Source organism: Grampus griseus, assembly GCF_964374135.1.
Source record: "Grampus griseus genome assembly, chromosome: 1".
Lineage (NCBI taxonomy): Eukaryota > Metazoa > Chordata > Mammalia > Artiodactyla > Delphinidae > Grampus > Grampus griseus.
This window is the reverse complement of record NC_139017.1, coordinates 157624123-157636143: the sequence shown is the minus strand read 5'-3', so window position 1 is coordinate 157636143 and position 12021 is coordinate 157624123. Positions and strand designations below refer to the sequence as shown.

The following is a 12021-nucleotide window of genomic DNA, read 5'->3' as shown; positions in this document are numbered from 1 at the left end:
GAAATCCTGGCTCTCTCAGCCTAGGTCAGTGTCCATCTGGCCAGCTTTTGTGCTTGTCAGATGCAGCCAGACAGTTGGGAAACAAAGCACATCTCCATGGCAACTCGCCTCTGCCTTTGAACTTGGGCAGTTCAGTGGTTTTGTGGCTCCTTCTTCAGGTCTGGCACTGGGATGGGGGTGGGCGGTGAGGATGAGTAATGAAGTTTCCATATATGCTCAATGCATCACCCCACACACCCCAACCCACTCCAGTACCTCCACTCACACTCTCCTTTTCTAGGTGAAATCAGATATTCAGATGGGGTAACTGGTGCCCAGAGAGGGCAAGTGTCTTACCCAAGGACACCAAGTTAGTGGCAGGACCGAGATGAGAAACTTGTTAGGCTAACTTTTAACAAGCCATTAGGCTGGGCTGGCTGGATAACTCATTTCGGTGCAGACCTCAGATAAAGCTTCTCCTGACATTTCTACCAAGATGCTAAAACTCTTACCATTTGCCCTTGCTTGTCTATGAAGTGTAGTATTTTCTAATTACTGACTAAGAGAAACTGTTGCAGAAATAAACTGAACGCTGGCTCTCTGTTAAAACAATAACCACACCTGTAACTCAGGATTTCAAATTTTTAGTCCATCAAAATGTTGGCATTGTTCCTGCTGATTTATTTTGTGTTAAGTAAATGTTATACATTTTGATTTATAAAAATAAATTCATATGTATAAAGCATTGCTTTTATCTGTTTTATCTGTCAGATAAAATTCAGGGGGCTTTTGTTTGCAGGGAAAAATAAAAGTTCCACTGCTAAAAGAAAAAGGTTGAAACCCACTTTTTTACACTGTGTACAGCTCAGAGAGTGACAGTCTGATCACAGAATAGCTGGTCAGTCTGGAAGCCTTGGAGCACAGAGCTGGTGCTCAGGAGATAGTGGCTGAAAGAATGCAAGGAATCAGAATTCATTCCACAATGGAGACTGGGCAGTGGCAACAGCAACCTTTCCTTTCTCTCTGTCTCCCCCTCCTCTCTCTCTTTCCTTCCCTCCCTCAGCCTCCTAGGAGCTGGCAGCAACTCAGAGCTGAGAGCCCACAGGACTCCATCTCCATTCCACACACATCACCAACACCTTGGGCATTATTTCACCTCTCAACCCAGCAGGGAAAATGGATGGAATTAGGCTTGGGGCCTGATTCTAAGAGATGCTGGGAGGATCAAAGAAGACCTCAGCAGGGAGGTTGTTTGAAACGTTGATACGCTGCCACAGATGCCAGGAGCCACAGAGTAGGGGCCACAGGAGTGTCCACTGTGGGGATGAGACCTGCAGGGTCTCCCCACGCCCCCAGGTTAGGGAGGAAAGAGGTAGAGGGCAACAGATACAAGGAGCCCGTTTCTATCTTCTCCCACTGAAAAGGATCAAAGTGTAGATTCTTAGTTCATTCTGAAACAGGAACCCCTTTGAGAATCTGTTAAAGCTGTGGACCCTTTCCCCAGAAAAAATGCATACAGGTGCATTTGAAGTTAAGCAGAACATTTCTGGAGGTTCCTGGAGGGCCAGCTGCGGCCCCAGGATAAATACTTTGCTTTTCCAGGGTCTTAACTGCCCACCCTTGAAAGCAGCAGGGGTGGGGCAGGGGCACAAAGCAAGTGATCAATTAGAACCCCCCCCCCCCGCCTCCCCCCCCACGAACACAAATCAGTTTTAAATTCCACCTCTGCCCAGAGGTAGCTGTGTGCCTGTTGGCAAGTCACTCCCCCTCTATTTACGCTTTCTTATCTATGGAATACGAGGACTATTAATCTCTCAACATCCTCGACTTTGCAGAACTGCTCTGCCCTCCAACTGGTCTAAGAACTGAGGGAAGCCAAAGGTGCTCCCACCCACAGCTGCATGATTTACAGACTCTGTCCCTTCCTGGTGTTCCCGGTAAAACGAGGGAGGCTCAGCCATACCTTGGCGTGGCTGCTTAGTCTGGAGTCTGTAGGTGGAGGCCAGGCCTAGCAGCGGACAAAGCTGGAGCCTATGGGAGGCAGGTCTCCCAAGGGTGGGGGGTCAGGAAGTGTAGGATGGGTGTGAGGGCAACATGGGGTGGTCCTGGGTTTTCCAAAAACAGAGGGAGCAGGGAATTCCCTGGCGTTCCAGTGGTTAGGACTCTGCACTTCTAAGATCCTGAAAGCCATGTGGCACAGCCAGAAAAAGGAAAAAAAGAAAGACAAAAACAGAGGCAGCAAAGCTGGATGGCCTCAGGGGCTGTAGCCCCAAGCTTGGTTATTGCTGGTTCCTCCCTGGGGACAGGCTGGCAGCTTCCTTCCTGGTCAGGTGACAGCCTGGCTCCAGGATGGACTTTGGGCCCTGCCGACAGTGACTGCTGGGAAGTCAGTTTCCTTAGCTGCCCAGAGGGCCAGCAAAGAAATGTAGCTGAGCTGAGCAATCATGAATCCAGAGAGCAGTGTTGCAGGCTAGCCCTTCCCAGCTAGCCCTGAGGGTCTCAGAAGCAGGCCAGTCCATTAGGCCAGGGGACAAGCAGTAAGGCTGGGCTGCTGGTCTGAGGGGTGGCTGGAGATGGGAGGTGAGAATGTCTGGGTGTTAAGAGTTAGGAGCAGTGAGGGGAACACAGACCTGACCTCTCCCCACTCCCCTTTCCTCTCCTCTTCTCCTAATCAGGGGACCCAATCTGTGAGTTGACTCCTCGGGGTTGTGTTTCTAGGGGACCTTTCGCTGAGGAATTATATGAGCCACTGGCAGGGCCAACTTCGTGGGCGTAGTCCACACGGCCCTGCTCTTAGAAAGGCCCCATGTTTGGTTGAATGCTCTGCCGTTGCCTTCTTGAAATTTTTAATATATTTTGAATAAAGGCCCTGCATTTTCATTTTGCACTGGCCTCTGCAAACTGTGTAACCAGTCTGGCCACCAGGAAGAAAGGAGGTGCTGAAAGGGTTGGTGGGGGGCAAGATTGCCCAACATTCCTCTCCTGATCGCCACTTCCAAAAGCCAGAGCATGTTTGCTTTCCTCTTTCCTCCCTACCAATGCATCCAGACTCTCCAACAGGCCAAGGCCCTGTGCATCGCTCGCTCTCCAAGTCTCAGCCCTGCCTATAACAATTTTCCTCTGATACTCACCAATGGAAGGAGAGGTAGGGTCCTTAGGGATAGTGCTAGGCTGGGCAGAAACCAAATGAATGGTGGTTAGATGGGAAACTGAGGCCCAGCAAGGACAGTAATCTGCCCCAGGTCCCCCAGGTGGTAGGGGGGAGGTGTCAGTGATGGCCCAAGTTTGCCACAGCTGAGCCGCTGGGGGCACTCGGGGGCTAAGGCAGGTTAGAGAGGTCACAATGCACACTCTAATCCTTCTATAATATAGTGAGTGTTGTCTATACTACAGCAGGGCTGACTGGGCTGGGTGGGGACCAGGAGAAAGCTATTTGACCAGGGTCAGGTTGGGCGATGAAGACAAATTCTAACCGGTGGGGTAATCATGATGCCCTTCTGGGGACCCAGTGAGGGAGTCTAAGAGCCCTGAACCCACAGCTGGACCCTAGGGCAATTTCTAGCTCCTGGGGACCAGGCAGAGACAAGACCTAGGTTGTCGATCTTAGCTCCTCTGCTGCTGACCACCTCTGTGCTCTTGGGCAATCACTGTCCTCTTCTGGCCTCAGTTTCCTTTCTGTACTATGGGGGTATCACTCCCTGCCCTGCTTCCCTCAGAGCTTGTTGTGGGATCAGATGATATGAAAGTGCTTGATCAGCTATAATAAAGAGCCAGAGGTCTGGAGGAAACAAGCACAGCATTTTAATGATTCTTAAAGGCTTCCTTTCCCTACCAGCTTCCTCAGTCACACTTGTCACCTGCAGAGGATCTCAAAGCACCTTATAAAGTTGTGAGTTTAATCCAAGATCAGCTCTAATCAGTGTTGAGCATCTCAGTGGAAAATTCAGACCCAGGCAGGAGTGCTCTGGGGACTCCCTGCCTGGCCCAAGGGTAAACTGAGGCACGGCTCTCCTCACCCCAGTCACCCAAGGATGAAGCAGGAACCCAGGAGGCATGGGTCCCAGCTCCACATCGAGGACAGATGGAGGCTGGGGGAAGATGGGGTGAGGAAAGGTGAAGGTGGGGTGAGGAAGGGGAAAGGAGCGAAGGGACGACTCCCAGTCGCCAGATGGGAGAGGAAGACCCACTGTCGGTCACAGGTCTCGGGTGGGTCTGACGTCTGTCTCTAGAGCAAAACCTCCAGTACTGCCCGGGTCCTGGAAAACATTCTCAGAATTCCCTTATTGCAGAAGAATTCCAGAATCCCCCATCTCGTCCCGGACCAAACTCAGGGCACCAGGTTCTCTTGGGGTCCAACCCCAACACCTCTCTCCCCCCTTTCCCTGCGCATCCCCATCATCGCCCCGTACTTCTCTGTTCGAACCCAGCTCTCCTCAGTGCCCCCGCAGAAACGGAACCTCGGTACCGCCCCCTCCCGGACCCGCCCCGCCCCGCGACCCCGCCCTCTCGGCCCCAGCCCGCAGTCGCGGCTTGGGGGCGCGGGACCACCCTCCCTCTGCACCGGACCTCGCCCTCCCCGAGTCCCCGACCTCCCGGACCCGGGCCGGAGGGCCGGAGGAGGCGGGGAGGGGCCAAAGGCAGCACCGCCCCCGCCCCGCGGCCTCTCCCTCCCGGCTCTGTCCCTCCCGGCCGGCCTCCGCGCCCCGCCCGCCGCCCCGCGGCCCCTCCCGCGCCGCTCCCGCCGCCCGCCCCGCTCCTCGCCCTCTCTGCCTCCGCCGCCCAAACTTTTCTGCGGGCGCGTCTCCGCGCGGCGGCCGCCTGCCCGCCCCCGGCCCATGGGCGCCCCGCCGCAGGGGGCCTGACCCTCGCGCCGGGTCCCCCGGCCGAGCCATGGCGGCCCGCGCGCCCCCCGCCGCACCTGCGGCCGAAGAGCCGGGGGGCCCGGGCGGCCCCCCGCGCAGGAAGAAGTCTCGCTCCGGCGTGTCCGGCCTCCGCCGTGCCTTCAGCTGGCTGCGGGGCAAGCGGCGCAAGAAGGCGGCAGGGACAGAGGGCGCCGAACCGGCCGCCCCCCGGGCCAAGAAGGCGGACGACAAGGCCAGGAGGGCCAAGGGTAAAGGCCGAGGTAAGGCGACCGGGCACCTGGGCAGGCGCCGGGCGGCGCCGAGGGTGCGGCCTGGGTGGCTCCTCTGGGGGTCCGCGGCGTGTCGGAGGTGGTGACTCCCTAGGCGCCGTTGCTTGGGGAGCGAAGAGCCCAGGGCTCAGCCCCGCTCGAGATGGAGAGGACCCCCCGAAGGGGGCAGGAATCCCCTGGCTTAAGCAGGAAGTGCTGGCCGCCCGGCTCTTGGGACGGTGAGGCGGTGCCCCCTTCCCCCAGTCTCACTCAGGTTCTGCCCTCTGCTGCTGAGTCAGGGGGTCAGAGTCTTGACTCTGGCCTGGGGCCAATGGGAGAGGCACGTGACCTTACATCTCTGGTGGGGGGGTCCCTCTGGGTCTGGAAAGCCAACTGCACTCAAAAGGTGTTTCAGTCGTCGAGGTGGATCCGGGTTTCCAGCCCCACAGAGGACCCAGCACGGAGCATAACATGCTTTAGGTTCTTAGCAGTGTTAGCTTTTCCTACCTGGTCCCCCTCACCACTCACCTGGGCCAAACCGCAAACATCCACCTCCTGGGGTGGTGAGCTCAGGATCTGAGCCAACTGCCCCACCCACCACTCCTTCCCCCCGCCTTGGTAGAAACGGTCTTGTGTTGGAAGTGTGCTTGCAGATGGGGGAAACAGGCCCAAGTTAATGGAGAGGCTGTACCTGGGGCAGCGGTGGTTACCTGATGTACTACAGCTAATTCCTTGCCTCTAGGCTCCCTCTGGCCTGATGGATGGGCAGCCTGACGGGAGGGGTGGCTGATCTGGCCCATCCCTACTGGAATCACTTTTCTTTTGGCCGCTTGCTTTGTTCTTCCCTCATCTTCCTCTCTGTTTCTGTCTCCTGATTGAGGTGGAGGGCATGAGTCTCTGCAAGAGGGTGGGGCTCCCTTGGGGCCAGCCGTCCTAGGAAGTCTACCTTTCCTGTGCTCCTGCTTCAGTGCTAGAGGTGAGGAAATGGCGGTGTGTGCAGGCCCATCCCATTCTGCCTGTGTTTACCCGCCCAGTGTCCTTTAACCACCTCCTCTGGAGGATAATTAGATGGAACACTTTAGGGGTCAGGAAGAGGGTGAAAGGCCTCTTGTGTGATTGCTTCCGGCCTGATCTTCCTTTTGGATATGGGCCCTGCTCCCCTGCAGCCCAGCCACAAACAGAAGTTGGGTGCTGGGGCTGAGATGACTGGGCCAGGCCCCATGGGAAGGTTTGCATGAGGGGTGTTTCCAAGGGCTCTGCAGTCCCCACAATATATGAAGTCTGTCCCAGGGCTGCCCCACTGGGATTCAATCTGAAGTCATCCCTATCACACTCGAGGAGGCATGGGTCAGAATTGCAGCAGGATGGTTTGTGGTCAGACTGTCAGGATTAGAGATAGAAGGCTAGTGGCATACCCCAGGGCAGTGGACACTTTTCCCCTGGGAGATCAGCCTGGGTGCAGGGGCTGGAAAAGCTGACTCTGTAGGTCCTTGCTCGGACAGTCTGGGTTAAGGGTCATTGGGTCAGTGGCAGGCCTCCCCCTGCCTCGTGTTTGGTATTGGGTAGCACTGGGCTTTCTGGGCAGCAGGTCGACCTGATTTGGGACCACGTGCATGGGCAACACCTCCCTGCCCCTGGCTGTTGTTTCCCCAGGTCTGAGGGTGGCCGTAGGTATGTCTGGAGGAAGTCCTGCTTCCTTTTGCTCCAACCTCCTATTATTCCAATTGTTTCCTTGTCACCTGCCTGGCCAAACTTCTTTTCTGTTTATTAAGAGAAATAAATCCAATCTCTCTAATCTCCACTGGCACTGCTGGTCAGGAAGGGGAAGCCCAAAGAAGGCTTAACTCTTTCTGGGGAAAATGTTTAGAATGAAGATTGGGGGAGATGGGGAGGAGGCACACACAAAAAATTCCTGGGAGGTCAGGGGCCTTTGCTAGGGAGGTCATTATCTCCCTGCTCCCAGTTGCTGAACCAAAGACCCATAGATGCAGGTCTTGGCTTCTTTAATCTGAGTCCCCTACTATAAAAGGGAAAACTGAGCTTGGGATAGATTTTGAGCCTCTGTTTTCCAGAACCCCCGTGCTCCCCGCACTGCCCTGCACAGACTTAGAAAGGAAAGAGAGGAAGTCTGACATTTATTTATTATTCTGAATGTGCCAGAACGCCCCCCCCCACCTCCCCGCCCCACATCCATTACCTCCATTATCATTTACGACCATTTGAAGATGGAAAAACTGAGGCTCAGGGACAGTTTTGAGCGATTGATTTGGCCACCTGGGATTTGAACTCAAATCATCTGACTTCCAAAACTGGTCCTGCTTTCATGATTCTCCCAAGGACATAGACCAGGGGGTAAGGCTTAAAGATCTTCTCATCCAACCCATTGTACAGATGGGAAGAGGCCCAGAGAAAAGTGAGGGAACTTGATAAAGTAGGAGGAGTATCAGAGTCAGGCAAGTTAATGAGAGTTCACATCCTGGCCCAGCGGTTAGCAAGCCCTGTGACACTGGGCAAGCAACTTCTCTGTGGCCTCACTGTTTCCATTACTGTCTCTTGAAGAGAGGGGACCTTCTCACTGGGCTAACCTTCCGGCTAGACATATCCTTGATGGGTCTGTGAGCTTTCCAAGATTCTTACAAAAGAGGATGTGAAAATTATTTGAAAGTGAAGTCACCATAGAAATGTAAGGGGTCGCTGTTATTGTGTTTGTGAGTTTATTCACCTGAGTTGTAAGGACCCAGTCTGGAAGGAATGGGCTTTGAAGCCGACAGGACAATTCTGTCCTGGGCCCTGGTCTGCCCCTCTCGGGCCATGTGACCCCGGCAGGTTATTAACCCCTCCAAGCCTCAGTTCTGCTACCTGTAAAATAGAGATAACAAATCCTGGCTTTACAGGGGTGTTTCAAGGATCAAATTAGAAAACAGACATGCAAGTGCATTGTGAATTGTGGAGCATGGTCCAGATGTCAGCGGGTTGCTGCTGCTGTGATGCTGAGGACTTGAGCATTAGCTAAGTTTATCCTGATTCATGTTTGGAAAACAACTCATTGGTTACACCTCAGATACCCGTGATGATGATGATTATTGAGGGGGGATCCACGGAAGGTGGAGTCTTACCTTTGTCCAGCGGAGGATTCAGGCACAGAAAAAGTAACAGACAAACAAACAAGCAGACATCCATATATTTCAGAAATATCATGTGGACTCTAGACAAGTGTGTGGGGAGAAAGTGTTTCTGGGATGGATGCCAGGACTGGAGGCTGGCAGATAATCGGGGGAGGCTTCCTGGAGGAGGTGAGCAGAGTGTGGAAGGAGGGCAGGGTGCTGACTAATTTGAAGGGGAACATGAAGGCTGCTATGTGCCAGACCCTGACCAGGCATTTTCATGAATGTTTTCCCTTGTCCTCAACAACCTGGGAGGTGGTCAGTTACAACCATTTATAGGTGAGAAAATAGGCCCAGAGGGTGAAAGTAAGTTGGTCAAGGTCATTCAGCTTCATTCATTTGAAAAAGACATATTCCTTACTAGATAGTGTCATGTACTGGTCAGGGTAATGCAAATATTTGGGACAAGACGGGCAAGGTTCTTACTTGCATGGACATGATGAACATAGCGTAGCACTGACAGAGCCACTCAATCTGTCTCCAGAGGCCATACTCCAAACAAGATAATATGAGGTTGGATGTGTTTCTGACTCGAGGGGAGTAACTGCTGTAGAGCTTAGGATCAACTTCGGGGAAAGGAGTATACAGCCCTCCCGAAGGTTTCTCTCAGGCAGTGGGCAGTGGCTGGGGGGGTGGGTGCTGGGGATGGCTCCGATACTGATAGTGAGAATTTAGGAGCTACCCTGCCAGGCTCAGCAGATTTAACCCCATGAACGTTGGCCACTCACTCAGGGAGAGCTGTGCTGGGCATGGGGTTATGGAGAGAATCCTGCGTTTGAGTTCTGCTTTGCCAAGTCCTGCCCCATTCTTGGCAAGACACTGTCTGTCTTAATAAAGATGGGGTTTAATGACCTCTGACCATTAGTGGCCCTTTCTCATTCTAGAATTCTATGAGTTTGAGAATGGTCTGGAGGAGCAAGCTGGAAGGGGGAACTGGGGGTGGGAGCTATGTTCAGGGAAGGAGAGCCTACCTTTGGCCAGTCAGATGGACACGACATCGGGACCCAGTGGTCTGGATGTCATAGGAAGGTGGGTGAGGATGCAGGGTGAATAATGCCAACTCTCCCTGCTGAGGAAGGGGCCTGTGTAGCTCTAAAGCAAAGTGAGGACCCAAAGGCACTTTGGTTAGTGGTCACTTTGCCTCTCTGAGGTCCGGGTGGTATCTGTTTGCCTTTCAATAAACACTCCATGTATTTCCACATTCTGTGCCATTGCATGTGCTGTTCCCCACCTAGTATGTGTTTCCCTTCCCTTTTCTATCCAGTACTTCTATTCATCCTCGAGGCCTGGTCCAGTGTCATCATCTCTGTGATACTCCTGGGGAAATTATTGCCCCCAGACTCTAGAGCAGGGTGCTCAAGAGATTTGGAGTTGAACAGCATATGCTTTTCTTTCTTTTTTTAATATTTTATTTATTCGTTTATTTATTTGGCTGTGTCGGGTCTTAGCTGCGGCATGCGGGATCTTTTGTTGCAGTGCGCGGGCTTCTCTAGTTGGCGCACGGGCTCTAGAGCACACAGGCTCAGTAGTTGCGGTGCGTGGGCTTAGTTGCCCTGCAGCCTGTGGGATTTTAGTTCCATGACCAGGGATTGAACCCTTGTCCCTTGCATCGGAAGGGGATTCTTTTTTATTTTTTTGGCTGCAATGGGTCTTTGTTGCTGTGCTCAGGCTTTCTCTAGTTGCGGCGAGCAGGGGCTACTCTTTGTTGTGGCGTGTGGGCTTCTCACTGCAGTGGCCTATCTTGTCGCAGAGCACAGTCTCTAGGCGTGCGGGCTTCAGTAGTTGTGGCTTGTGGGCTCTAGAGCGCAGGCTCAGTAGTTGTGGCGCACAGGCTTAGTTGCTCCGCGGCATGTGGGATCTTCCCGGACCAGGGCTCGAACCCGTGTCTCCTGCATTGGCAGGCAGATTCTTAACCACTGCACCACCAGGGAAGCCCAGAAGGTGGATTCTTAACCACTGGACCACCAGGGAAGTCCCAGGATATGCTTTTCTGGTCACCTTCTTCTTGGGGAGGGGCATCTCAGTGTCCTTAGCCTGGGGCCTTGGCTGATGTGATATGGGCAGGGCTCCCTCTGCTGTGGGATACATCAGTGGGGGAGTGGTTTCCATAAAGGAGTCTGGGTCCACCTTCTCCAAGCCCCTCTGAAGTGATGAGCATTGTCTGCCTTGGGTCCAGATGGGAGAGGGGGTCTCACTAATTTATTTCACAAATACTTATTAAGTATTTAATATTAGGTAATAAGTACCTACTATGTGCCAGACTCTGTCCTGAGGATGAATGAAAGACAAGGTCCCAGTCCTCGTGAACCTCACAGTTTGAGGGGGGTAGTAGACATTGAACAGGTAATTAAGGGTCAAGAAGTGTGACTAAGGAGGGAACAGAGTGATCTTCCCCGAGAGGTGATGCGAGCTAAAATGGAAGAATGAGGGGAAGCTGGGGTTGAGGGATTTGCAGAGCTGGAACCAGGCAAGGCTTCTGTTGGGGGTTGGGACCAGCTGGCTGTCGCATTCCGTGGGCACAGGCATCACCATACCTTACTGTTCTGAACATCCTGAGGGCAGGCCCTGGGCTGACTGTCTTTTTCCTCTGCCCTGCCCAGCACAGGGCCTGGCATTAAGTGGCTTTGGGTGATAGGTGGGTAATCTGATATGGGCCCCCAGAGCACGGGTATCTCCAGATCCTGGGCGCTCAGAGCTGATAGCCTGAGATGTCACAGGGAGCCCTCACGGCACATACAGATGGGCAACTGAGGCCCAGAGGAGGAAGTGACTTGCTCAAGGTCATACAGCCAACCAGTGTTGGAGGCAGAACAGGAGCCCACACCTGCCAGGCTGACCTCAGCTTCCCCACTCCTTTGTTCTGACTTCAAATGGAAAATCCCATCCCAGAAAGGGCCCTCGAGCAGGGGTGGGATGAAAGGAGCAGGAAGCCGAGGAGGCCGAGAAGGCCTCATCCATCCCCTCCCTTACCTCTGACACCTTCAGAAGGGGCCGGGTCCAGCTGCCTCTCCCCCTCCCTCCTCAACGGAGGCCCTGGATCCGCACCGGTGGCACAGGGCCCAGGTTCTCCTGGAAATCCCCTTCAGGCTGGGGGGCCCTCCCCCCACCACTCTCCCTTTCCCTGTGGCCAGAAAAATCTCTAATCTGTTGTCGGCAGAGGGCAGTGGGAGCGCCTCCCCTCCCCCACCCGCCCCTCGGAAATTCCCCTCACCCCGAACCCTCAAAGCTGTCTCAGCTGCTCCTGGCCTGTCACATGCTGAAGAAAACTAATGAGAGGCGGCATTGTATATTGTTTAGGCCGCAGTGAATGTGGCGGGGTGGGGAGAGCAGGTATACACACCTCTGCCTCCCATCTGGAGAACCCATGGACGGCCACCTCCAGTCCTGTGGCTGACTTGGGGGAGGAAGTGGGTGGAAGCAGCTTCCTTGGGCAGCAGGGATGAACTCGTTGTCCACCTCCCCCATGACTATACTCCCCAGGACTCTGTGCTCTAGTGTTCCGCTGTCCTGGGGGCCGGTTCACCAAAGGCTGTCAGCTGCACTCCCAGGGTGCTCTGTGCTGGCATGGAGGGGAGATGGAGACAGCTCAGCCTGCCAAGGGTTTAAACCCTGAATCTTCTGGCAAAGTGCATGCTTCCCAGGAGGCTGCTGATGGGGTCTGTTCCGAGTAGGACCTCCTGCCTGCTTTAAGATACCCTCTCCTCTAAGCCCCTAGCCAGCCGAGGCCTTTAATACTATCCTCCAGGAGGGTCACGAGACACTCAAGCC

The 12021-nt window shown here is 54.2% G+C and overlaps 1 protein-coding gene across 1 annotated transcript in view; it reads left to right on the top strand.

The window, feature by feature from the left end:
* Positions 1 to 4869: 4869 nt before the first annotated feature.
* NHSL3 (NHS like 3) overlaps positions 4870 to 12021 on the top strand; it is a gene marked incomplete at its 5' end in the record, with an annotated part of 28515 nt that continues 21363 nt past the window's right edge. The window contains one exon of the mRNA XM_082662077.1: positions 4870 to 5101. Coding sequence (XP_082518203.1) covers positions 4870 to 5101 — 232 coding nt within the window. The remainder of the gene's footprint in view (positions 5102 to 12021) is intronic.